At 45.7% G+C, this 25,373-nt stretch overlaps 1 protein-coding gene across 3 annotated transcripts in view; it reads right to left on the bottom strand.

The window, feature by feature from the left end:
* ZNF423 (zinc finger protein 423) overlaps positions 1–25,373 on the bottom strand; it is a 191,699-nt gene that overhangs the window by 127,150 nt on the left and 39,176 nt on the right. For 2 of the 3 annotated variants that reach the window (XM_015873489.3, XM_085551034.1), the window contains exons 3-4: positions 15,979–16,179; positions 12,460–12,540 (exon numbers count right to left, since the gene is read on the bottom strand). In XM_015873489.3, coding sequence (XP_015728975.1) covers positions 12,460–12,540; positions 15,979–16,179 — 282 coding nt within the window. The remainder of the gene's footprint in view (positions 1–12,459; positions 12,541–15,978; positions 16,180–25,373) is intronic. The other variant, XM_015873490.3, reaches the window with a different exon arrangement.

Genomic DNA, 25,373 nt, shown 5'->3' with positions numbered 1-25,373 from the left:
AACAAGCTCAGTTCACAGCCAAAACAGCTGAAGTCTGCTCAGTGGCAGCAGGGAGGCCCCAGCAGCCCCACAGCGGAGCAGACTGTGCAGCAGGTGAGGGATGCGGGCTGGCAAGCAGGGTACCAGCCCGTTAGCATCCTTGGGGTGCTGCTGCCCACCAGTGAAACATGCACCCACACAGCAGTGCCACCTCTGTGCTACACAAAGACCAACTGCAAGGCACGCTGGTTCTGCAGCCATAGCAGCACATTCAGTTTTGATAGCGTGTTCTGCTGCCACAAACTTGGAACTGGCCAAGTGAAACATTCAAAAGCTGGTAAACTACAGAAAAGAACAAACTGGGAGCAAAGTCTGCAGCACAATTACTTGACTGTCTGGGGTGATGAACACCGTAATTCCACGATATTTTGACAGGAGGTGGGAGATTTTGCAATTTCTTAACTCAAAAATATAATTAAGAATAAAAGTCCACCATGAAACAAGTCCCCATACCCACCGGTCCAGGTGGTGGAAAACATGAAAGAAATACCCTATACCAGGAGGAAGGCAGTGCTGCAAAAACCAAACAAAAAGAGCATTCATATGAGCTGCTGTGCTGTCTGGTAGTTCTTAGAAACATGGCAGAGGTGACTTGCCACACCGATTTCACCACTGACACCAGCAGTAATTCCAGCTGAAAAATAATCTTTGCTTTTCTGAAGGATTTTCTAAGAAATCCTTTTTTTTTTTTTTCCTTCCTTTAGCAAACCATGACTCATTACTCTATACAGAACAAACTGCCACCAGATACAGAAGCTTAAGTGCCAGAAAATGCTCCACTAGCTCACAGAGAGTGTTTCAAGTGGGAGCTTCAAAACAACCTCCAGAACCACACTCGTGTTCAAAGGAGGTGCTAGAGAACACGGCTGTGTGAAATTTGGCAATACAGCTTCACTGGCAAGAACAGGGAGGTTAGTTTTGGCTCACAGCAGATCCTCCACCCTGTATTTTGCTTTGAACACTTTTAACGAAAAAACTCAAACTGAGATTCAACTGCAACCATCAGTTTTTATCTGAGGCTGGTCAAAAGCAAAAAAAAAAAAAGTGTGATTTTTGTGCTTACAACAGGGCAGGAGGAGTATATCTTCCATAGATGATACTCTGTGTTTTGAGTTCGCTTTGGAAGAAAAGGCAGCCAGGAGGCCTATCATTCTCTCACATATACGCAGTGCATGTAAGTAGGCACATTATCGCCATGGTAAGGGATGAGGTGAATGGGGAGGTGTATCATCCAACTTGCAGTACTGGGCAGCAGACAAGCCTGTCCACTTTAGTATTTCCAGTGGAGCAGTCAGTCACTCCTCCCACCTATTTGCAGCAACAAAATGAGAAAATGCTGCTCTTCAGCTCAAATAGATGTTTATTTCATTCAGAGAATCTAAAAATGCCTCTAGAGGAGCTATAATGCCCAAATCATTAAAGCTTTCCCTCTTTACCGTGATGTATTTTGGAAAATCTCAAGCCTCAGAAAACAATGAGCAGAAGAAGGAGGTAAATCATAGGGTGCTTCTTACTCTGACGTGTGGTAGGAGGAAGGAGAAAACTGGCTTTATGATGGCAAGGGGAACACAGCTGCCCCTGGACCAGGCAAGCCAGTTGGGTGCCTGCACTTCCCCAAGCACATGAAAGGCGAGAGGTGGTTACTGGCCACTATGATTTTTTCCACCCAGAAGACCATTTATGATGAAGGAAAGGTTCCTTGCTTCCAAATAAATAAATTTTTTAAAAAGCCAATTAATCTAAGAACAACTTGCTAACACAGACCACACACACCACTCACATTTATTTCAGGTTTTCTGTTCCCTGTAAAATCAGGGAGCATGCACTTAGCTTTCCTCTTCCACAGACTAGACTGAAAATGTCAGAAAACAGGACAAGCCAGCTTATAAATAATTGCAAAGCCCCTCCTGGAAAAGGTTGAGAGGGAGGTGGGATGAAAGCTCTGAGCCAGGAAAGCTGGGACTGCCAAGGAGCAGAACAGAATAAGGGCAAGGACGGCGTGTGATACCCAGCTCCATCTGTATGCAGAAATAAAAGGCATTGAGGAAAATATCAGCACGGGTTATGGCAGGCGTTCCCAGGTGTGGGGAAATCCTCAGGGGAAGAGCACCATCAACAGAAAATACAGTAGACCTTATAAGAGACAGCTGACGTGGCAGATCCTACAAAAGCTTGTCTGCAGTATCAGAACATCTTTTGTTCTCTAGCCCCATTCTTTCACCTGGCAGCTCACGGATGAAAAGACCTGAGAGATGTTCCTGTCACCAGAGGCTTTTCCTCAAAAGGCTCCTAAAAGGAGGAGGGCCAGGGTAATGCAAGCTCTGCTACAGAGGACACATGGCAGAGGAAGCTTTACCCCTCTAATAACAACTTCCCTACATCTCAGGAAATTCTCCTTAACCCCGTCTCCTCACTGCCTGCAGTGTGATAACAAAGCCAACATTGTCCATCATGTCTCAATTTGAAGTGACTCATTTATTCTCAGGAGCACTGTGTTCATTTTTTTTTTCAGCCTGGCAACATAAGAAAACAAGGTTTATGTGATCATATTGCCTGTCATATGCCTTAACTGTTTGTCCCTTCCTATTAACTTTTGAATTACATCGGACTGGAGATAGAGCTCAGAGGGAAATTGAGTTTCTCTTATAGAAATGTAGTTTCTCTATAATTGGTGAAGCTTCCTTGTATTGGGTAAGGCAGGGACCTGGTTCATGTCTCTGGGGGAAGGCCAAGAGCAGAGGCAGCCACTGTCCCCACTGTGGGCCCAGTCCAGCCCACCTGCGCACACTGCCGCCTGCATGGCCCCTGCTGTGCCCCAGGGACAGGGAGAGGTGAGCTCTGCATGCAGAGCAGGACCTGGGTTTGGCTGTGGTGAAACACAACTTCATAGCAAGTTTGACCGCACGCATCGCAAAACTTGGGTCTTTTTCTGCCAAATTGCCTGTAACTTCATGATGCATCATCAGGGACAAGTGCCAGTATTTCTCAATTACTCCCTGAACCCAATATGTAGCCACACACAAAACAGTATGCAACACTACATTTGTCTTTAGAACTTCTCCCCTTTTATCTGTGGATGGCAAGTGAAAGAAAAGTCACTGCAAAGTCCTTCGTCTCCTACTGCCACCACTTTCTAGGGCTGCACAATCAACATGGGGCTCCTTGAAACAAGCAGAACGTTTGTGATGAAGCACACACACACTGGAAGCAGCACTCCTGTGAGGCTGTGAGCTTGGCTCTCTACTGAGTTTGTGACATTGGCAAAAAGCAGCTCCCCGCCCCAAGCAGGCTCTGCAGGGCATCTTCCTGTCCTTACCAGCCAAACTATTGATTTTTAAGGAAAAGAGAAGGAACAAAATGTGTCCCCTCCTCCTGTAGCACCACATGATAAATTTCACTGCCCTTCTCCTAGCAGCTTCTAGTGACAGTGCAGTGTTTGTCTGAATTTTTAACAGATGTTTCTAAGTACTCTTGACCACTGCTCTCTCCTGAGGATTTCAGCAGTGGGAGAGCTCTAGATAGTAATGCAAACAAAGCTGTAAGAGGCTCTCGGGGATAATCTGTAGATACTGCATCTAGCATGGGTGTGGATATGGGTCCAAGCCTTATGAAACTTTGTAAATATCCTCTGAAGACCAGCAGGCTGGACTGACCCTGCCTGCAGATGTTTTTGAGCTTACCAGCACCACAGTGAACAGCAAGACATCTTATAGAGAGCTGCAATGCTCCTGAAACAGCTGAGAGTAGAATTTAAACCAAAAGTTATAAAAGCAGGAATAGAGCAGAGCAGAACAGAATAGTGCAAGGGATGATGTGTGGTGGTGTAACCACATTTCCAACAGAATATCATCACAGGTATTCACTGCAGCAGGGCTCAGGCTGGGCTCAGCAGGATCTCCCAGATGCCGGGTAGCCCTGGGGAGCGAGCACATTGGATGCAACTGACAGGTGTGAAGGTACTCATGCAGTCAGAACATGAATTGTTTGGAACAAATCTCTGCTTTCATTTTAGAAGAGAATGGTTATCTCTTACTGACGCCTGGGAAGAAGGCAGTGACTTCTGACCGAGTTTGCACTCAGCCTCAGCACAACACAAGTGGCTGTTTCCACTTTTTATAGCCACAAGTTTACACATCAGAATGTGAGCACGACTGCTTAAGACCAAAATGAAATCTATTAACTATTGTTGGCTGAAGCTGCTTTTCTAAAGGGTTGGCCTATTGGCTGCAGAATGCAAGCAGGCACTGTGCTTGTGCCAGCCCTGAGGCTGGATGCATCCCACAGCCCAGCACGGTGCTCCTCACCACTGGGAAGCTGCCCCCACGCCTGCACCTGTGTCCTGCTGGGCAGGGGAGGCTGCCTGAGATGGCATGGCTTTGTTCAGCCCATGCAGCACTGTGACACAACTGCACCACAACCCATCCCCCAACCCTATAAAAAACATAAAAAACCCAAACTCAGACACGTATCCCCATAAATAGAGCAGCATCGCTCCCAACACCCATCACAGAGTAGGGTGTAAGTACTTTCTGCAGCCTTCTAGACCAGCATTTTGTGAACCCTTGTGTAAGACCATTTAAATTGGTTTCAAAATTCCTCATACTGAAAAACACTTGTTATACACTGGCCCTGACTGCTGCACGCAGCGATAGCTTGGTAGTGACAACCCACAAGATATACTTAGCTTCACAAATTCATCATCAATGGATTTTGAAAGCTCTGTAGCCAACAGACTGGAAACCACATGCAATACAAGCACATAATAGAACTTTTAATGTGCAAAGAGACTAAACAAAAAGATCCTTGACCTTCTTGCTTTCCCTTGCATACCATTATCCCCAGTGAGACAGCAAATGGAATGACGTTGAGAGCAACAGCTACCACGAAGCAACTTTGGAAGCCAATTTCTACAGTAGTTAAGCAGTTAATGGTGTTAATCAGAATGATAACTTATTAAATTCTACGTTTATCCAAATAACATTTGGGCATATCACTGAGACGTGAGTAGAAGAGCTCACCAGGAAAAGGTCCCAACGTCTTTTAAATTTGATGGATTTTTTTTTTAATAACATGTTAAAAAATAGCAAAGGTCTGCGTCCGTGATTGCTGGTACATCTGACAGACCACACTTAAATAATAAGCTGGAGCCACAAATTAATCTCCAACATCCCAAACAGATTAATGAAGAAATTGTTTAATTCTTAACCTTTACGAAGAAGGGATTAATCTCTACAGCTAAATCCAATCTCTGCCTTTATCCTTGTAACAAGACGTTGGCATTTCTTACAGAGCTCCTAAAACAAGCAATGTTTATTGAACAAAGAGAATGGCAGGTATCCCTCACTCTCCCTGTGCTACAGTAGCTACAGTGTATATTTGGTACAGGAATACAAAGCCGTGCAACAGTTTAAGGCACGAAACAATGTTATCTTTTTATGCTGAAATACACCAGAAAAAGCTGCACTTTACAGGTTTCACAGCACTCTTAGTTTTGTAAAAGCTGTCTGGAAAATTTAGTGTTTTCCAATTTTCCAAAAGAAATTATCTAGCAATATGTTGGCCCAGGGTTGTGTTTGAATCCCATGAAGAAGCAGGGCATTGGATGAAGAAGGAAGGATGAACTGCACCTTTAATGGCTTTCTGGATGTAGCTCCATCCATCTTCCCTCTCCCCCCCAAAAAACACCCAACTACCAAAGGTATCTACATACTTGGTTTTCTCCTTTGTTGGTGTTTTCTATAGAAACAAATTCTGCGCAGAATTTTACCCATTCATTAAATTCATTCCACATCTTTGGCCAGATGAGGTGGGAAAGTGCCTACCACCTACGCTGCCCATACAGCTTGCTGCAGGATGTTGTGTAAAACGAGCATTCCACCAATGGAAACTGAACCTCTATTTTGGAAATCAATAATACTGCTGATACACAAGCCCTAACTATTGGTTTATTGATGTGTATGTAAATACTCATGTAACTGGGTGCATTCGCTTTGTTTGGACGAAGCCTGCAACACAGAATGTTAAAACATCTCTGGAAAAAATAATTGGCCTTTTTTCTCCCCTTTGGGTACAAATTTCTGTTTTTAAATGAACGCGCAGGTTTCCTGTTGCTGCACAAAGACTTCATTTCAAAATACTGTCATTGACTAATTCTACGTTAAATTAAAACCGAATGTTTTACATCACGAACGCATTCTTTTCATTAATCGTTTTATAGCACGTATCTTCTTCACCTTAATGGGATTCCTAAGTATTAAGAGACGAAGGGGCCGAGTTGTTGTTTTTGGAATAATAATAATAATAATAATAATAATAATAATAATTTGAAGTTTTACAGCAACTCTCTTTATGGAGTCAACTTATGCAAGCACCGAAGCCTTTCCAGAGAAAACAGGATTCTCCCCACCTCCCTCTGGCTTTTCTCCCTACTGAATGCCATGGCCTTCACTCAACCAAAGGAAATGAAAGACAGACTGAGACAACAATGTCACGTGGGTGAAGGTCAGATTGATTTTCAGCTGTGTGGTGCTGTTCTATCACCCTCAGGACAAAAGTTAAGCCCTTCATTTTTTTTCATGTCTGCTTTAACGGAGCAACTTATTTTTTTCCTGAAATTCTGGTTGAGCTCCACACCACCAGAACTATCAGGGATAGCCTAATTTAAAACATTTGTGGATAACATCTTCCTTGGAATAAAATGCAGAGCAGCCCACACACTGCAGCATTCCATCCTTGAGTTTCCCCTGTCCCCGGTGCACGCAGAGCGGCTCCTTCAAGCAGCTGAGGGCTCTGCAGTGACACTGCTGACAGCAGAAGATGGCTCGGGTGCAGCTGCCGGCAGCACCACAGTGCTCCCAGTCACCAGAGAGGAGCGTTTGCAGCCTCAGAAGGGCAAGTTCACAAATTGTTCTTCCTCCCCATCCTCCTGCCCCTCGCCAAGATCCCTGGAGGCAAAGTGCCTGCCTGTCACTCGCTGATGTGGACACAGCCAGCGAGTGGCTGCAGGAGCAGGCAGCACTGCAGGCACAGGCACAGCCTCCTAAAGATGGCAGCTTATCCCTGTACAGCAAGGGACACCCAGCAGCCACACTGTGCACTGCTGAACTATCTCATGAGCTACAGTTCTTACCTGGAAGAGCTCTTGCAACACAGAGCGTGGCAAGTGTGTGATGGGATGGGATGGCACCGGATGCTGCTATAAGCCCAATGCAAAATGGTCAGAGTCCAGGAAGGAGTCCAGTGAGGAGAGTGAGGAAACAGCTTGAGAGGAGGGACTGCAGGGAGACAGCACAGTGGGCACAGCAGTGCCTGAGGAGAGCTGGGGCATCCACAGCAGCAGTCCTTCAGTGAGCTGCTTCAATTACTGGCAGTACAGCCACTGAACAGCTATCCTGAGGATGAGCTGGATCTTGGCTTTAGCCAGGCTGGCTGCAAAGGCTGATTGATGCAGATTGAATGCTGAGTTCAGATCTGGTTAGATGATGCTTGGAGTCCTATAAATCACCTGCATCCTTTTTTTGCTAGGAGAACATGAAAGCAGGTATATTTCTATAGACAGCAAGGTCATAAGAGGAATTTATTCTACTTCTGTCTGTCTCTCCAAGTTTTCTAATGAATAATTAGTAGATGTAGATTTCTAAAATGACCGTTTAATATAAATTATATCAAATCTCATTTATTTTAGGATGTATCATTAAGTACAAAGTCTGCACAAGTGAACTGAGTTCACTGTAGAGGAAATGACTGGGAATTACGTTCAAAAATCTATTCAAATGTTTAATGTAAGAGATTCCCTGGAGAGGAGAAAAGTGATGGGCCTCTTCAGCCTTTCCTTATGTCCTCCTCAGCAAGGCTACAGTAATAGAGCAGCAACGTAAGGATGAGCCAGAAAGTCTTTCACCGTTATGCTGAGAAAGGTTTTGGAGAAGGCCTAAAGAAGAGATGGATCCACATGCTAAAATCTGGCACAAGGACAAGGAAGCTCATCCCGGGTTATTGGTGTTGATAACAAAACCCACCTGGAGCCCTTGGCTATAGTACCGGTGTCACAAATGTTACTGGGCAGACTGGGGACACCGCATGCACAAGCCAGTTTGCTAAAGAGAGATGGCACAGAACCTCCCCCAAGCCCTGACCTCCCATCTCTCTCATGATGATAGAAGGTTTCTGCAGCATCAGAGGGTGCCCTTTGTGGGAGCCACACAGACTAACAATGAATCCTGTTTGTCAGTGACATTGGTTCTCAGAGACAACACAAACCTCATATCAATAAGAAATAAGGGAAGGAAGGAGGGAACGCCCCTTCTAGGAAAAGGCAAAATTTAAGCCAGAATAGGATTTCTTAATTCCATGACATTAAAAATAAGACTGGTACTTCCTTGTATCAGAAAGAAGCCACCAGTCTAAAATGGTTTAAGATTATGAAGTACTCAAGTGCTGAAGGAAGTATCCAACATGAACAGACCTGGTGCCTTGAAAACTCCATTTTTTCATTTGCTAAGACAATAAAAGCTGGTCATATTAAGCAAGAAGTTTGATTAACATTACCTATATCTTACACATACTACATTTAAATGTCTACTGATTATCTTTTCAACAATTCTGAATGAAGATTATGAAATCTACTTTTACAAGCAAACTAATCATTAAAATAAAACTATTAAAATTACATAAACAAAACAGCATTCAAGAGGTATTTGCTCATTGCCAAAGTCTGAAGGAAGTCAGAAGCTGCTTAGACCTCTGGTGGAGGTCTTCTGATGTGCAAACCCAGCCTGGAGAGCAACAGCTTCTCCAGCAGGTGCATGGAAAATATTTCCCTTATTCAATTTATCAGATTGGTTCAGTCCAACAAGGAGTTCGTTCCGAATGGAGAAACTATTTGGCAGATGATCATTAATTTGCTCCTTGCCAGCCCACACTAAAGAAAGGAGTGAGACCCCTATGGAGGATGCAGACACACGGGCGAGGGGAGCCACGTACCTCGGCGGATCCATCCTGCTCACACAGCTGCCAGGTGGCACGGGGCACGTGGCACGGCCCTCCCTAAGGTCAGTGCCAGAGGCCGGCTGAGCCCTGGGCTCCCCGACCCCGGGGCCACGCAGGGATGCTCCAGCGTGCGCTCCCAAAGCCAGACGGCTGAAGAGGACCAACCCATGCTGGCACGCTTCCCTAAAGCCAGCCGGCACTGGGGGGTGGAGGCTGCTTTCTGGCTTCCCCAAGCCTGGAGCACAGTTAATAACATGCCAGCTGTATCTGCAGACAAGCCAAGTTTAATGTGGCTACAACAAATGCATTCAAATATGCACCACAGAACTTCTGCAGGGATTTTTTTTCTAGAGCTTGTTTAAAAAAAAAAAAAAAAAAAAAAAAAGGAAGATAGAAATTCCTGACAGTGTTTGTACACACGCTCCCTTTTTTTGGTTGTTTTTTAAATTATATTCTTTAAATTCAAATAAATCAGCATTAGAAATACTCTTTTCTATTCCATTACTTCCAACTGCAAAATTACATTCTGTGAGGACTGCTTGCAGTGCTCTGCTGCTTGCTTGTTTCATAACAAACACTGAAGTCTTTCTTGCTTTTTCTCTAAAGGCCAGCCATTGCCTCTCCACCTGCCTGCTCTCTGCATCAGGACAAGTGCTGTCCCTTTCGTGCTTGGGATCCAGGACCAACAGACAAACATGGCCGTGTAGTAGCACAGGCCATGATGGAGGTACTGCACCCTCTCGCTGCCCTACCTGCAGTGCCCTGCCGCATGCCACAGGCTCCAGCTCTGGGTCAAGGTGCATGAGACCCCGATCAGAAGCCTGCAAACAGACTTGGGACTTCTTCATGGGCTCCTCAAGACCCCCAAACCCTGTACCAGTGCTCTCAGCTCTGTGCTCACCCTTCGGACTTGTGATTGCCCTGTAGCTCCCTTAACTACAGAGATACAAACAGCCCCTGGAGGGGGAAGCTGTCCCCCCCAGGACAGAGGGACCTACCATGGCTCCAATCTGCCCTTCTGAGGGCTTTAGCATCCCACTCTCCCAGGGCTTGGCATAGGCAGTCAGGCTGCATAAGATTAAATAGAGGAGAACCCCTCCACATTTTCATACTGTTCTCAAGTGTGGGAAGCTGCTGACAGCAGCAGCCCCCTCTTCCATGGTCACAGAAAGCACCTTCCCATGCCTGCCCTCTCTCCTCTTCTGCAAAGCCATGCGTTATTTGGATTCCATACTGGCAAGAAACAAGCCTGCCATCACTCGCCAGCCTGCACTGTGCTGCGTCAAGGCTGCAGACAGCCCCTCAGCATCAGGAACCCAGCTCCAGGCTGCAGTGGGACAGGGTGGACCCTACCATTTCCACACATCCCTGTGCACACTTCACAGACTGTTTTCTGAACCAGAAAAGTAGATAAATAAGTAGATAAATAAAATTCAATTAAAGTAGCAAGGATAAAACACTCTCTTGCTGATACAAGCATACTAACACGTCACCCTCAGCTCCTCCCTGGGCCATATGTTTAAAAATGACAGGGAGAACATTCTTCCTAGGCAGAAACACATGCTGCTGGATGCAAGTCATCTTCTTAGTTGAGATATGTCTGCTCCATCTTCAAGCCCATGGCCGTGACCTTCGCAGCGACCGCTGCTACAAGGCTGCAGCAGGGCAGGTGCAGCCCCCGCTGCCCTCCCATGGGGTTCTGGTGATGCGTGGCCCGGCCTCCTGCCATTGCGCTGGCACTGCTCCTATCTGCGAGCACCGGGCCCGGTGCTGCCTCCCATGCCACCGTCCCCAGAGGCCCAGCATAAAGGTGGCCATGCCGATTGCAGGGGGCGGTGCTGGCAGCCTGGCAGGCTCTTATCTGCCAGTGCACTGCCCGGTGCTTGCATGGGGCCTGCTGTGGGCCTGCCACAGTGCCCGCCGCAGGGAGCATCCGCTGGGCCACTGAGCAAATCCCATGCTGTGTGCATATGGCCAGCGAGCTTTGTTCCAGATTCATGTGCTCCTCCAGCACTACAAGCTCTCACATGCAGGCCTGCAAGACCCACAAGCCAGACTCAGAGGATCATAGGATGGCTTGGGTTGGAAGAGGCCTTAAAGATCACAGGCAGGGTTGTCAGCTACCAGATCAGGCTGCCCGGGGCCTCATCCATCCTGACCTTGGACAACTGCAGAGGTGGAACATCCACAACTTCTCTGGGCAACCTGGGCAAACTCACAGAGCTTCCACACAGGGTTCACTTGGTGCTACATAAAGGCACCTCAGCAGGCCGCCCTGCAATGAAGCACACCACTCGGTGTATGCCATGAAGCCACCTTGTCTTCCAAGGTCACTATGCACCATTACACTCTGAAATGTGCCCCTGTGTGCTTGCAGCCCACAGTTCAGCTACAGGACTATGCTCTGCATTCTGCACAACACACATGCATTTCCCAGGTAGCCCAGCCAGTGCATCCCACCCCACCTGCAGCTGCAGGACCCAGCCTTCCAGAGCTCTCAGCACCAGCAGGCACAAATGCCAACCAGCAGGACAAATGTTGGCCCCATGAGGGGACAGCTGAGACAAAATAAAGGCAGGACCCCAAGATTGCAGCCCCTCAAGGAACCAACAGCATGAAGCCTGCCCTGGTACCCGTTGTCAGAGGCAGGCAGTGAGAGCTGAGGGCTCCAGGGAAAATCCATGTTTTTACAGTTTATATTACGGAGCTTTTCTGGTGCCAATTTTGAAAACACTGCCATGACCTCTGGAAAGAAGGAAACCTGCATTTCAGCACAACAATGTAGAAAAGAACAAAAAAAGGAAATGTTTTTTTTTTTTTTAGGTTGAAACACTAGTCAGGTTAAGAAAAAGGAGCAAAATTCTGGCAAGGACAGGAGCACTCAGACCAAGCCACAACACCGTAATTAGGGCCAGTAGGTCATTAGAGCCACAGCTGTACAAGCTAGGTGTATAATTAAGTTTCCACACTGCTTTTTCACAACTGTATTTCAGTTTCTTTTGAGGAGGATGATCAGTAATTCATCGATTTAAAGATGCAACACCAGCAGCAAAACACCTGAAAATCTATGACTTGCCAATCAGGCACAACAAAAGATTATAATTTAGGGGAAGGCTAATTTGGGAAATACATGCAAGAAGTCTATCTTTGTCGAGTAGAAGTCAAGTAGTACAAAGTACTGCCTGATTAAAGCATCGCTGAGATGCGGTCACTTCTTGGCAAACTGCTGTGTATGGTTTCTGGATGAGCATCCCACATATACAGTTGCATGGCAATTATAATTCTTGCAGCAGGTGAAAGACAAGAAAATGCAAAATTATACACTAGCATGAAATAGTTACAATACCTCATTTCAAATGCAAACCTAGTGTACAAGTTACAGGGCATTTAACAGGAGCAACTGCAAGACTTTAATTATAAACTAGTTCCTACCGTACAGTAGTTTAGAAAAATCAGCCGCTTCCCAGCTGGCAATATCCATATAAAGCTCTGCTGCTGTTTGAAACAGACAACCTGTAAAGTTATCAACAACAGAAGAGGACCTCATGAAATGCTCAGAGACCCCAGCATAACCTACTTCTGTCCAGTTCACTGGTGCACTAATTTGCTTTAAAACACTCTACATTCAGCTGAGAAACCAAAGGAAAAAGGTTTACACAAGGCTATGCTGACCCAGTAGGAGGAAAAGGGCTGGCATGGGTGGAGGATGCAAAAACAACGCAATAAAAACAGGAGCTAAACCAGACTATCACATGTGGACTCCTGGGGCTTGTAGCCACTTTTTATCAGCTAACAAACAACTCAGCATTGCAGAATTGTTGTTTGATGCATCCACTGAACACCCTCATCTGCAAGTTAACAAACAAACCTTTACTCTTGTACATGGTGCTGTGCTGTGTCATAACATCTACACTAACAGAGTGTGCAAAAACGTACAGAAAGGACTGCATGTAATGCAGGTGGCAATGACTGAGTCTTCTTGAGTGAAGAGGACATGGGACAGAACAAGTTTTAAATTCATTCTAAAAGCTTAACACATCCAGAATATGCATTGGGTGTTTCCGTCTGTTCTTGGGGGATTTCAATGGTGCTCTCTGTCTCATGCTCAAGGTTAAGGTAGGAAAGCAGGTATGCCAGGAACCGGTGAGGACACATGATGCCCCATGCACTGTCCCCGCTAGGGCCCCTCATAGATCCTTCAGCAAGGAGCCCCCAGGTTGTATCTGGGGACAGAATACCTCCACCAGGCTGGCAACAAAGGAATGTCGCACACTTATGCTATGAGATGTCTAGATATCAGCAGTGTTTTGTCCACAAAGAAATAAGTCTGAAATGCATGAAAAAGCAAGGGGGTGTGGGGTGGGGGGGGGTGGGGGAAATGGCTGTTTGTTACTTTCTTACATGTCAAAGAAGCTGTGTTCAAACTGTATTATAACTTCAGCCCACTGTAATGAATTTCTAAGGGATTCCAGTGAAATAGATGGTTTATCCTACTCTTTGGAGTGAGCCCCTATAATCCTGCAGCATTCCAGAGCTACAATGCCTTCCTAACTTCAGCATCCCAGAGGAAGTCATTAGTTATGTTGTATTATCAGCCTGGTGATATTATCACTACAAATATTACCTGTATCGATCTGGAGCCACGTAGACACGATTGAACACCCTGCTTCAGATTAAGACATGAAACTCTGGCTTGCCCAGAGGTCAGGCACCGCGTTACAACCTCAGATGTGTCAGGGGGGCATTAGAGACAAAAGAAAACAGGGCAACTCAGGACGCAGCTCACGTGGTGGGGAACATCTCTAAACACACCGCGTTTCCTAGCACTCCTCAGATTCTCACCCTGGTGGTGCAAGTCTTTCCAGGTGAGCTAAACGTGTTTTTTAAATGCTTTGAACAAAAATGCTTGTGGTTATTGAACAAATCAGTGGGTCTGAACTCAAAAGCTGTTTTTGCTCATGGTAAGATGTGCAATATCAAGCAACATTCCAGATTGTCTTTGTGGAAACAGTCTCATTCCAGAATAGATGAATGCAACCTTCCCATTCACATTAAATAACTTCATGACACTAGATTAAACCAAAGAGAAAACAGGCATTCTTATTCTGGAACAAGCATTTCCTCACATGGAGATAATCAGCACCTATTATGTGTATATGCACCTGATTATATGGTGCATTTATGACAAAATGTCTTTGTAAATCATCCACGCATGTGAAGACAGTAAAAGATTAAGTTATGCTACCTGCAATCAAAACTTAGCAAGGGGAATATTCACAAATTATTCTGATAGATTCCAAAACCAGAATTTATATTTCTTAGTCTTGCTAACAGAACACTACACTGAAGGGAAATAAAAAGGGAGGTGTGAAAACATTCGCTATATAGACTCAACCCTCTAAGATTGCTGCATTTCAATGCATGTTGGCTACAGGAAAAACAATGGTTCCTTCTGACACCCTGTCCCCCCGTGCCAGCTCACAGCTGGTCGCCCCCTGCCCAGCACCATGCCCAGCTGTATGGTGGGCACACACGGCACATTGGGTAACAGTGCCCACTCCATGGAAGATCACCAGTGACTGCACCAACACAACACAGGGCATCTGTTCTTGTCTTTGGAGAGGACCAGCATGGGCTGTGCACCTCACATCCTGGTCTGGAAAGTGAGGATTTTTTTATTCAACAGCATTTTCCTGCCTGTTACCCTGCAGTAAAATCATGAATTCTGTCTGCAGAAATCTCAGGGCAATCTAGTGGTTGTCAGCTGGCCAAAAATGGACCCTATGAGACAAAACCTTGCCGGTTTTTGTGCTTCCAGACTTGCATCCTGCACAGTGTTTAACCAGAGCAGGCAGCAAGCAGCCCTGCAGACACAGGTGGGCTGCACCTGGCTCAGGGTAGTGCCGGCTGCAGCCTGCCTGCAGCCCACCCTGCCTGTATGCACTGCCTCACTCTTGCTTTGGCTGAGCACAGCTTCCCTTCTGCCCAAAAAGGAGAACAGAACCTGAACAAATTACCGAACAAATTAGGCAGTCAGGGAGGAATATGCACTTATGGGAACGAGGATGGGATAATACTGCACCAGAAGAGAAAGTCACCCTCCTGCTCTGCCAGCCTCACCCTGCCACTGCCAAAGTGGGAACTGGCTAAAAGCATCTTAGACGATTGGAGAAAAAAGTTGGCAGAGTACTCGGCTTCAGGAAGGGAAGGATGAGAATTCCATATTTACATATCTAACAACATATTCTGTGCTTACACTCTTAAGAACTTATTTAGTTTTGTGTAGAATCTGTGAGGCTTTCTGCTACCCCCATTACTCTCCTCAGCATGCTCTGCAAAGTGCCCTGTGCCACCAGTGGCTGTGCACGGGGAGCTGTGCATGGCAAGGTGAGGTGGGCAGCCGTTGTTCACTCCACCGCTCTGAGCTTGGTCCTACTTTGCAACAAGATCAGGGGAGGCTAATGCTGCCCTCACCTTCAGAACATTCAAAAGGAAATGCAATGCAGCCTAGGGAGAAAGGCGTATTTGTAAGGGTGGATGACAAACCTCAAACTACAAATTTCAGTCTCAGAAATTGTGTTGTTCTACAATAGGGTTCAGAGGCCTTTATTTGTGGGGAGTTTTCCACCCTTCTGCCATGTAACATTTTAAAATCTTTCTACATTTGGGGAAACAGCGAAAAATACCCTGTCTGAACATTTTAGTGTTTAAAAAAAAGCAAAACATTTTTGTCTATCATAATTACTTACAGATTCCAATTGGAAAGCTGTTGCTTTTATTTTAATTTTATTAAAGGAGTGAACAAAGGCTACCCTAGGCACCACAATAAAATTACATTAACTGTAAAATTACATTATTAATTCTTTAATCTCACTTGAGGCCTCAAGCTGTTGCTATGTCCAATTACCCAGCTAACCACCTGTCAGAACTGCAAAGCGAGTTTAACATTACCTCCAGGACAGTGGTGTGCCCTGTGTTCAGTCAGGTCTGCCAGCGAATCGAAGTCCTGCTGACAGTTATCGCAGGTGTAAATTGACTCATCCTCCATGTCTTCATCTTCCTCATTTCTCTCTTCCTGGCTCGTCACGCTGTTCCTCTCTTCCAGGGCCCGGCTGTCCTTCACGTCGCTCTCCAGCTCTCCTCCCAGGCCACCTGCCAACAGCAAGAATGCAAACGAAGGTTTAGAGGGCTGCAAAACAGGAGCCTGATGAGTGACATCACGCTCATTGACAGACATCTAATTACAGCCACTTTTGCATTATTGCTGACAACTTCTGTTATATTCATGTGGGTTTTATATCCTGCAGCACAATCCTTGACCATACTCTCTGCTGTTTGGTGCAAACACTCCCAGTCTCCATCAGTGGGTGGACAGTAAGAAACTCTGCCTCTACCATAGGAAGCTGTTGGTGTTTCATCACTTCACCAGACCCTCAAAGCTTTAAAAATTGGCAAGATTGCTAACAGAAAAGGTGCTGAGTTTGAACTCCCTGTGCTCTCCTTTCCCTGCTGCCACCAAGCCCAATGTCAATGATCTGAGCAATGGGGCTCTGGTCAGTGATGACCCCAAGGCCCATGCCTGCCCCGTAGCGTGAGGCATGAGTGTTCTAGAAGTCATCATGAAGGACGGGCTCTTGCTGCAAAGTCCCCACACCTGGAGCTGCAGAGGACCCAGGCACAGCTCCTGAGCACAGCACGGAGGCAACTCCTGGCTGCCTGGTGGTGCCTGGGCTTCATGCCGCTAACAGGGAGACTCATGGTTCCAAAATTAGATCAGTACTGAATGATTAAGGACAACCGATGCTGAGAACATGAAACAAGGCTGAGAAATACAATTTATTAAAGATGAAAACTGGTTATCACTAGCAGTGCAGTTCACTACACAGCACTCGCAGGGCTTTGCTACCGGTCTCCATCCAGAACTCAGATGTTATGCCATCTCCTGTACTGCGCACAATGATGTAAATCAGTCAGTGTAAAATGCTCTGCAGCTTTCCATAGAGCACTCATAACATGACACACCCTTGCAATTGCAATAGAAGTATTAAAAATCAATGCCTGCTTGTGGTCTATCACAGCATCGCTTTTAGCAATTAACTGATCTGCACATTTTCAGGTTCTTTTACTGTTAAATTATACATACTTTTCTACCACAACATTTCCATTAGGGGCTAGATATAATGTTCACGTTAACAAAGCAGACGTGCCACTTACACAGAGGTAATGAATTTAAGGATTTGTTTATAAAAGTCTCACTCACCACACTCTCCATACTCTAAGTCATGAGCTGCACTGTTTATTCAATAAAATGTTCTCTTTGAACCCCATGCTTTATAGCCTCTTCCTTTAATAAAAGTGTATTGTAGTGGAAAAAGACAATTCTGTTCTCCTTATACTACTACCTTGCCAAACAATAAGCTGCATTTAAAGCTACGTTAGCTTTCCTTTACTTTACACATAATTTAATGTACACATTGAAATAATCCCTTCCGCATTGTCTATTTACTTGGCACCCCTTTTTACTGTCTCTCATCCCAGACTGGAATCACAAACATTACAGCTCAGTCAATCTTGTTAAAGCCTGTATGTCCTGCAGATCTGATAGTTCATAAATAACAACGTCAGCTCTCCAGCTTTGTAAGACAGAAACCTATAAAATAGTGCAAGTATATAAATCTGATCTGAGAACCGCCACCTGAATCCATGCCTCCTGCTGATGGAGCCTCAGAGAAGCACTTCTGAGCCGATTTAGCTACAGCCTGAAGAAGAAAGATTTTAGGCAACCTCAGAGAGGCTTAGGGGACCTTCACTAATATTTTTAGTAGAAATTTTGTCTTTTGACAGTTAACCTAAAGGCCAGCTGATCTGGTGAGCACACTGTGACAAATTCATCCTTGGTTTCTCTCCAAAACGTCATGACTGCTCTGGGGATAAAGCTGTTCGACTGAGTCCAACAATAACAAATAATTTAACACACTGCTTTAGGAAAAATAAATTGTACAATGTGAGATAAGAAAATAAGATTCCCGACTGCAAAGCAAAATTCCAGAAACATTTTTTAATTCCCTGCTGAACGGGGATCTGATCCTCTAGGCAACTTTTCAAAAGTGTCATTACTTGACATGGCCATAAGTCAATAACACAACAATGAATCTCGCACAAATTACTTTAAAAACACAACGTAGCTTTAGAACGGGCTGTGTTCTGTTTTCAGCACACTGAAAGAATTGTGCACGTTCGCCATACCTCAGGGCTGCTGTCCTTGGAATAATATGGCCCTCAGATTCCTCTGCTGAGCCACACGCTTGGTACTTGCCTTGGAGAAACCACTGAGGAAAACCTGGGGCGTTTCTTGCCTTTTGCACTGAGCCTGCAGAGTTCAAACTCCAGGGCAGCAGTGGGGTGGTGCGCAGTGCTGGGAGTGGGCAGCAGTGAGGCTGGGACTGAGGGGTCCCCAGGCAGAGTGAGCCCAGCTGCTCCACAGTGAGCTCAGCAGCACAGCAGCCGCCAGGGAGTTTGCCTCAGGAGCGAATTCCTGAGGAGTTTTGCAGCATTAAGTCATGGTTTAACCTGCAAGATTGCTTTGGGAGAGTGCAACACGAGCATCCCACCATGATGGGAAGAGAGCACACGTGCCTAGTGATGGTGAGCCCAGCAGGGTGGTGCTGTGGGCAATATCACCTGTGGGCAGGCAGCACGCTGCTGGCACTGGGGTTGTTTTGGCCTATCTGCAAGGGGACGTGTCCTTGTGTCACTGTGCAAAATGGCTGGGGGATGCCCAGAGCCAAGCAGCACCTCCAAAAGTCTCCAGAGACCAGTGGCAATACTACAAAATCAAGCCTAGATGAACACGTTTACCAATTTGGCAGATAGCCTTGGAGCTTAGTGAACTTATGCAGCAGTATGTAGCTTCTATCTAGATCAATAAACAGAGGGCCAGTTCTGGGGTGCACCAGCAGAAGGAGCTGCCGGCACCACGGCTCAGGCATGCGGTCACTGGTTGGTTCTGCATGGGAAAGAGGCCTTGCATTTCACATAAATGTTAGCAGCACTTTCTAAGTGAACCTACCATCTCCAGTAATTGTGTTAACAATTTTTGAGTAAGAGATGAAATCATTGGACAGATCAGCCTTGAAAGTACACCTCAAAACTCGGGTTTGAGGGGCTTCTTCTTTTTCTTTTCTTTTTTTTTCCTGAAACGCAGTAAAGGGCCTATGGGGCTTTACAGGAGGTGACTGCCTTATGCTATGACCTAAACAGTCTGGCCAACAGTCAAGAACTACTAAAGTTAATGCTAACAACCCTTGCTTTGTGGTATAAAAAAACAAGCTTATTTTCTAGGAAGTTACAATTTCAAAGGAGATCTATCAAGAAATGGGAATAATTCCTGCCTCACCTGGTGGTCCAAGGAATGTGGGAAATTGCCAGATGTGGGGAAGAGATTCCCGAGCGTTGGGCTGAAAGGTTATGGCCAGCAAAAGTGCCTGCCGGGCCATGATGTTACAGCAACAACATAGTTGGAAAGCCAAAGTTTGGAAAAGCGACTGAACCTCTCATGCTCATGCCGGGTCCCACTGAAGCTGGAAATAAATTTCCATGCCTTTCCAGCTGGTTCACTCAGGGTCACATATGGCAGGGCCATGCTGCAGGTGACACGCTGACCGCTAAGACATGGGGATGTACAGCACTGGGCAACATGTAGGCCTGGGTAAGGGAAGAAAGATGCAAACCGCTGGGCTTATTTTTCATCTGTGGAATCCAATATAGCCAGTACAACTTCTTGTTGCCTTTCTGTGCTCATGCCAGTAGATTTTCCATTCTTTATTTCTTTAGAAACTCAAGGACTTCTGAAAGCTGGGACATTTTTAATTCTAGCATTGTTCTTTTGGGCACATTATCTAGCATGGGGTCATGTCTGGCTCTGAGCACCTCCAATGACTGGGCTCCATGGCAAGCAGTTTCCTCACAGCAGGAGAGGCTGCAGGACAGCACTGCAGCCACTGCACGTCATCCCCTAGCCATGGCACGGGCACAGGCATTTCCAGCCAGACGGGACCCAATGGAGAGGGCACACCTCATTCACTTGCCCTGTTCCAAAGACACAACCACCAAACATCCCACAAAGGGCCAGGATAGCTCCTCCTCTAGAGATAAAACTAAAGTCTGGAGGAAAGAAACTGCTGGAGGGCTGGCAGTGCAGCAAGCACCTCCTCTGGGCTGGGCGCAGCCAGTCATGGGGAAAGCAAAGGAAATTCCTCCTGTAACTGGGAAGTGAGAACAAAAGAAACAAATAACTTAAGGGAAAAGCCTAATCTAAACGTTCATGTTTTACTCAGTGCCTAATGCCAAGTTAGTGAGGGAGGTTCTCTACTTTCATTAGTTTGTTGGTATTTTAGTGTTCACTCTTGCAGTGTAATACAGCAAAGAGTCCAAACTTCTCTGTTATATGTGGTCAAAGAAGAATGAACAGTGGCAAAAAAAGCCATTAGTGCTTCAGTATCAAAATTGCAAACAGGCCTCAGCTGGAGACTTCCCATAGGATGAAGGCTTTGTGGGGCAGCCTGGCCTGTGGCCCTTCAGCATTTAAAAAACCAACACTACACAGCTGCCTCTGGAGACCAGGACCGTCTGTATGCCACCTCCCCGTGGGTCACAGCCCTGCTCCACAACCATAGCAGTGCCAAAACCCAGCTCCAGCCAAGAAAGCTGCCCAGTAACATACCCACATCCCAGTCCCAGGCCAGGTAGCAGAGGCAGCTTGCCCGCAGCAGCTGGGAGAGGAGCACACTGCCCAAACTGGCGTGATCCGGCTCGTATTAATGGTGCTAGCCTCCTCAGACTTACAACTTAATAAAATTGATCTCGCTGCAGTGCTGTAATGAAGAACAGTGGGATAAGGCTACCCTTGAACCATGAAAATTGTATATTGTTACCTCCTCAGGCCCTCCTAGGGCTCTGGCCGCTGCCACCCCTCCAAGCTGTCATTTGCCTGACGCTGACAGCAGCCGGCATGGGCAGCAGGGCTGGGCTGCCAGGGCTTTGTGCAAAGGCAAGGGAGGAGCGAGAGCATGGTAGTGGCCCACAAGACCCAAGTGTAGGTTGTACTGAAATATACCATATACACCTTATCACGTTTCACTAAAGCTGTGTTGCACCACAATATGTACTGAAACCTGATTTTCTAAGTAGGTAGACAGACCTCAGCGCCTTTCCCAGCTCCAATAGAACCACTGCATAGATAAGGTACTGCTGGGAGGAGCCAGGGAGCACCCCATGGGTTCTGCCCATGAGGAGCCAAGGCAACGTGCAGACCATCATTGGGCAGCCCAAGCTATGCCAGCACTGCACGTACTGACCGTTCAGCTCTGCCAGCACTGCAACAGGCGCCCATCCAGCTAAGCCAACATAGCAGCCCCCAGCACCCAGGGCCCAACCTGGCTCCCACTGGCCTTGCTCAGCCAAAACCTTTCACATCGCACTCGCTCACATGCACAGTCTCACCCCATAATCCCGGTTTTCTTTTCACTTAAAGGCATTCATAATATCCTTTACTCAACATGATAGAGAAACCTTTTATTAAATGCTGCTAATTTTTTTATTGATCAAACTGTGAGTCATTTCATTTTCCATTATAGCAGAAATCTCCTATAGGAGCATTCAGATTAAGTTTCTTTATACCGTCTCTAGTAGCATGTCACTTTTAATCAGTTTTTAGTTTCATTATTGCTTAAAACTTACAAAACCATTTCTCTGATCTTTATTGCTTTTTTTTTTTCAGTTTAGTTACTGAAGGGTTATTAAACTTGGAAAACACAAAGACATGCATAACGCGCTAAATAAACTCCTCGCTGTCTCTAACCAACTTTAACATTGGCTTTTTTTTTTCTATAATTTTTAGGTTTATTTTCACTGAAAGACTGCTTGTAATTATTACTCCTGTTCTCCCCAAACACTTATGTTACTAAAGTGTGAAATGTCTTCTCACACAAAGACAGTTCTCTGGGAAGTAATTACAAAAATGCATTCAGGGGCAATAATTCTATATTAACTGTCAGCAGCATACATCTTCTGGAAAGGCACTTGTTATGGAGGAATTATTTGTGCAGAATTTGAAGGCACCAAAGGCAAAGGAAAATTGCAGAAACGCATTAAGCTGAAACTCCAGCTCCCTCATCAAGGGTCAGTTTATGTTTAAATCATTACCGTGCACGCGGCCCCACACCTTCCTGAGAGCCTATTACAGAGACAATTGCAATTCATGCACAAATTGGACACAGTTTTCAGCGTGGAACATTTCACATCCCCTTTTCAATGAAATTTCTGAGCAGCTAATCAGAAGGATGGATCGGAAAATTATGGGCTCCTATTAACCTTTCACCGACGACACTAAAAATACTTGCTAATGATTTATAGATAGTAACAAAAGTAGTAGCCTCAAACTGACCAGGCACATTAAAAAGATATCTGCGTCTGTAACAGAGGCAGGAAAAGATTTAATGAATATTTTATAGTAACTTTTAGCCTGTGGGCTCATCCTTAGGAAGGCAAAATAACTCAGTGAAATTAAAAATAAATAATAAAAAAAAAAAAGTGAAAGCCAGCAATCGCGATTAGGCATCACATCATTTTAAAAGCGTTAAAAAATAATCAGAGAAGGAAATCACAAAAATAACACTGAACAGTACAATTTACTCTTAATCATACCTGCAGGCAGTGCGCCAGCATCGCTACTGCTTTTACTGGAATGATTTAGATGTCACAATGCTACGCGACAGACGCATTTGTACACCGAAAAGCGGACAACTAGCGAAGTTATTATTATTTATTTGCATGCGAGTAGCAGTGGGATTGTACTTTATAGTGTTAACAGCACAGAGTGTTTATCAGCTCTTCAGTGTTTGGCAACCAGTTTAACATTATAAATGTGGGATGTAAATACTTCCCTGCCACAAAATGCATTGTAAGTGAATTTTAAAGCATGCAATTGCAGGAAGAGCCGAGCCGCCCAGGCTGTGCCAAATGTTTAATTACTGAAATAGCATCCGACTCCGGGACACTCCCGCCTTATTGATCCCAGTCCCTTCATGCAGCTGTGCACAGGCTCTCCACACTCTTTGGGGAGTAATTTCCTCCAGGTGCCTTGCAGAGGTATTATAGCAAAGACTGAGGGTCCTGCCAGGGGCATCTCTCCCCCCCCACTGCACACTGATCCTGCTCCATCTGCTCAGAGTTTCCCTTTCACGTACCGCCGCACTGCAGACAGCAGCACCCACCCGGCACCTCTCCCTTCGGCCCACACTGAGCAGCACTCTGCCCACAGGGCTCTGCAGTATCCAAACCAAACACTGCGTTTCTATGCGTGGCTCTCCAACTTCTCACGTACCATCTGCAGAAAACCCTCACCCATTTACTCAGGACAGCTGTCGCAGATGATCTACATCTGAGAGCAGGATGTTGGTGTCCACCCATAGACTCTTAAGGTGCATCTGAATAGGGGTAACCTCTATCCTCAGTTCAGATAATGAGGTTTGAATCGAAACTGATCTAGAATTAATTTATATGCATGAGGAAATTAGTGTGCAGCAAGTATTAACTTCAAAGGAAAGTGCACTTCTTCATAAGGATGTGCTTTAACTCTTTGGCTCACAAGCATTAGATAGTACAGCCTGCTATAACCTAGAAAATCTAGGCAAGTTTTCAGCACAGAAACAGCACTTTTATTTTATTTACCTAAATGTGAGCTCAACTTTGATACTGTTCAAGTCTCTGTTGAAAACAAGTATCCCATTTCCAGCAGCTCCATGTAAGCCTGCTCAAACTTAACATGGGACATCTCCATCACCTTGTAATTCAATGTCATGTACTCACAACACAACAAAGCTTTTTGTTGTTGTCTTTTTTTCCTTTAAGGTGAAGCCACGTATCTATAAAGCTCCAATATTTAGCTCCCTGAACAGATAGAAAAAAAATGGAGGGCTTAATAAAACTCACATGTGGCTTGTTATTGCAGCTGCATATCAAATGAAAGGAAAAAAAGGCGTTGACTGGTTCTGCTCAGAATTCCAGCTGCTGATCTCCTGATCCTGCTCCTGGATCCCAACAGCCTGGCTTACCATGCAGCCCTGTGCCCCCACACAAGGACCAGCCTTGCAGGTCCACACCTGGGCAGAGCAGCTCCCCCAGCACTCGCAGACCCTGAAACACTCCCATCAGAATGCGCCTGTCCCCTGCCCCGTGCTGAAGATACGGATTTGTGTAGAAGCCATTCCAAGAGGAAGGCCTTTCACAGTCTTATGTGTAGCATTTGTAGCCATTGTTTCATTTTTTCATCTTTATAGGGGAAAAAAAAAAAAAATAACACAGAGAACACTGTGACAGAGAGAAAGAGCTGCAGCACTTGGCCAGCTGCCAACAACCCGGGGATGAAATCCATGCAAAGAGGGAAGAAAAGGTGGAGCTACAGAGGCAAAAACATATTGGAGCAGGAAGAAAAACGCCTGGGTGAATGACACCGCCTGAAGTCCTCCGAGCTCTGGGAACAAAGGAGGGAGAGGTGCCTGTGCTCAGGGCTCCCTCAGAGGTGCCTCTGTGTGCAGCCATGGCACAGCTCCACTGCCCACAGGGACACCGAGCCACCAGGGAGAGCGAGGGGGGACCAGGACTGGGCGCCTCTGGTCCAGGCCAGAAGCGGTGCATGATCCCAATTGGCCAGCTCCACTATGGGCCAACTCATGCTTAACACATGCATAACACGAGCTTGCCCACGAGAACTGATGTACTTCACATTTCTGATTTCTTTCCTACTACAGAACTCTGAAGTCCTACACGTTTTACTTGGCAAAGCCATTAATTCAGTAATTTCACGTAATTAAATCGAGCAGAGCAGAGTATTTAAATTTGAGTTAAGTGAAATATACTTCTGCGTGGCTCATGCTGTTAGAGTTGTGCTGCACGCTATTCTGCTGCTGCTCATTTATTAATTTGGGATCGGCTGAAATGTGACACTGCGTAATAAGGAACTCACCAGCTTTAATAAAATTAAGAATAAAAGGAAGCCTCTGTGGGGCCAGAGATTTGAGCACCAAGGAAAGGCCACCCCTCTGAGCGAGCCCTTGGCCCTGTGTTTCTGGCCTCCAGCCGAAACCTCCTGGTTGTGCTTTTCCCAGTTTCCAGACCTGAAGTTGGGACTGTCAGCAACAAAGGAGTAATAGAGGGGAGAAAGTCAGATGGGCAATAAAGGAATTCCACTATGTAGATTATGTAGTTCACTAACACAAGACTCTCCAAAACAATGATTCTTCTGCCTTTCCATTGGTGCTTTCTGCTTCTCAAGCTCCTTAGGAAGA

This window comes from Coturnix japonica, chromosome 6 (assembly GCF_054131305.1).
Source record: "Coturnix japonica strain WE chromosome 6, WE-NBRP24, whole genome shotgun sequence".
Classification (NCBI taxonomy): domain Eukaryota; kingdom Metazoa; phylum Chordata; class Aves; order Galliformes; family Phasianidae; genus Coturnix; species Coturnix japonica.
Note: the sequence above shows the minus strand (reverse complement) of the source record. Positions and strands in the feature narration are given on the sequence as shown.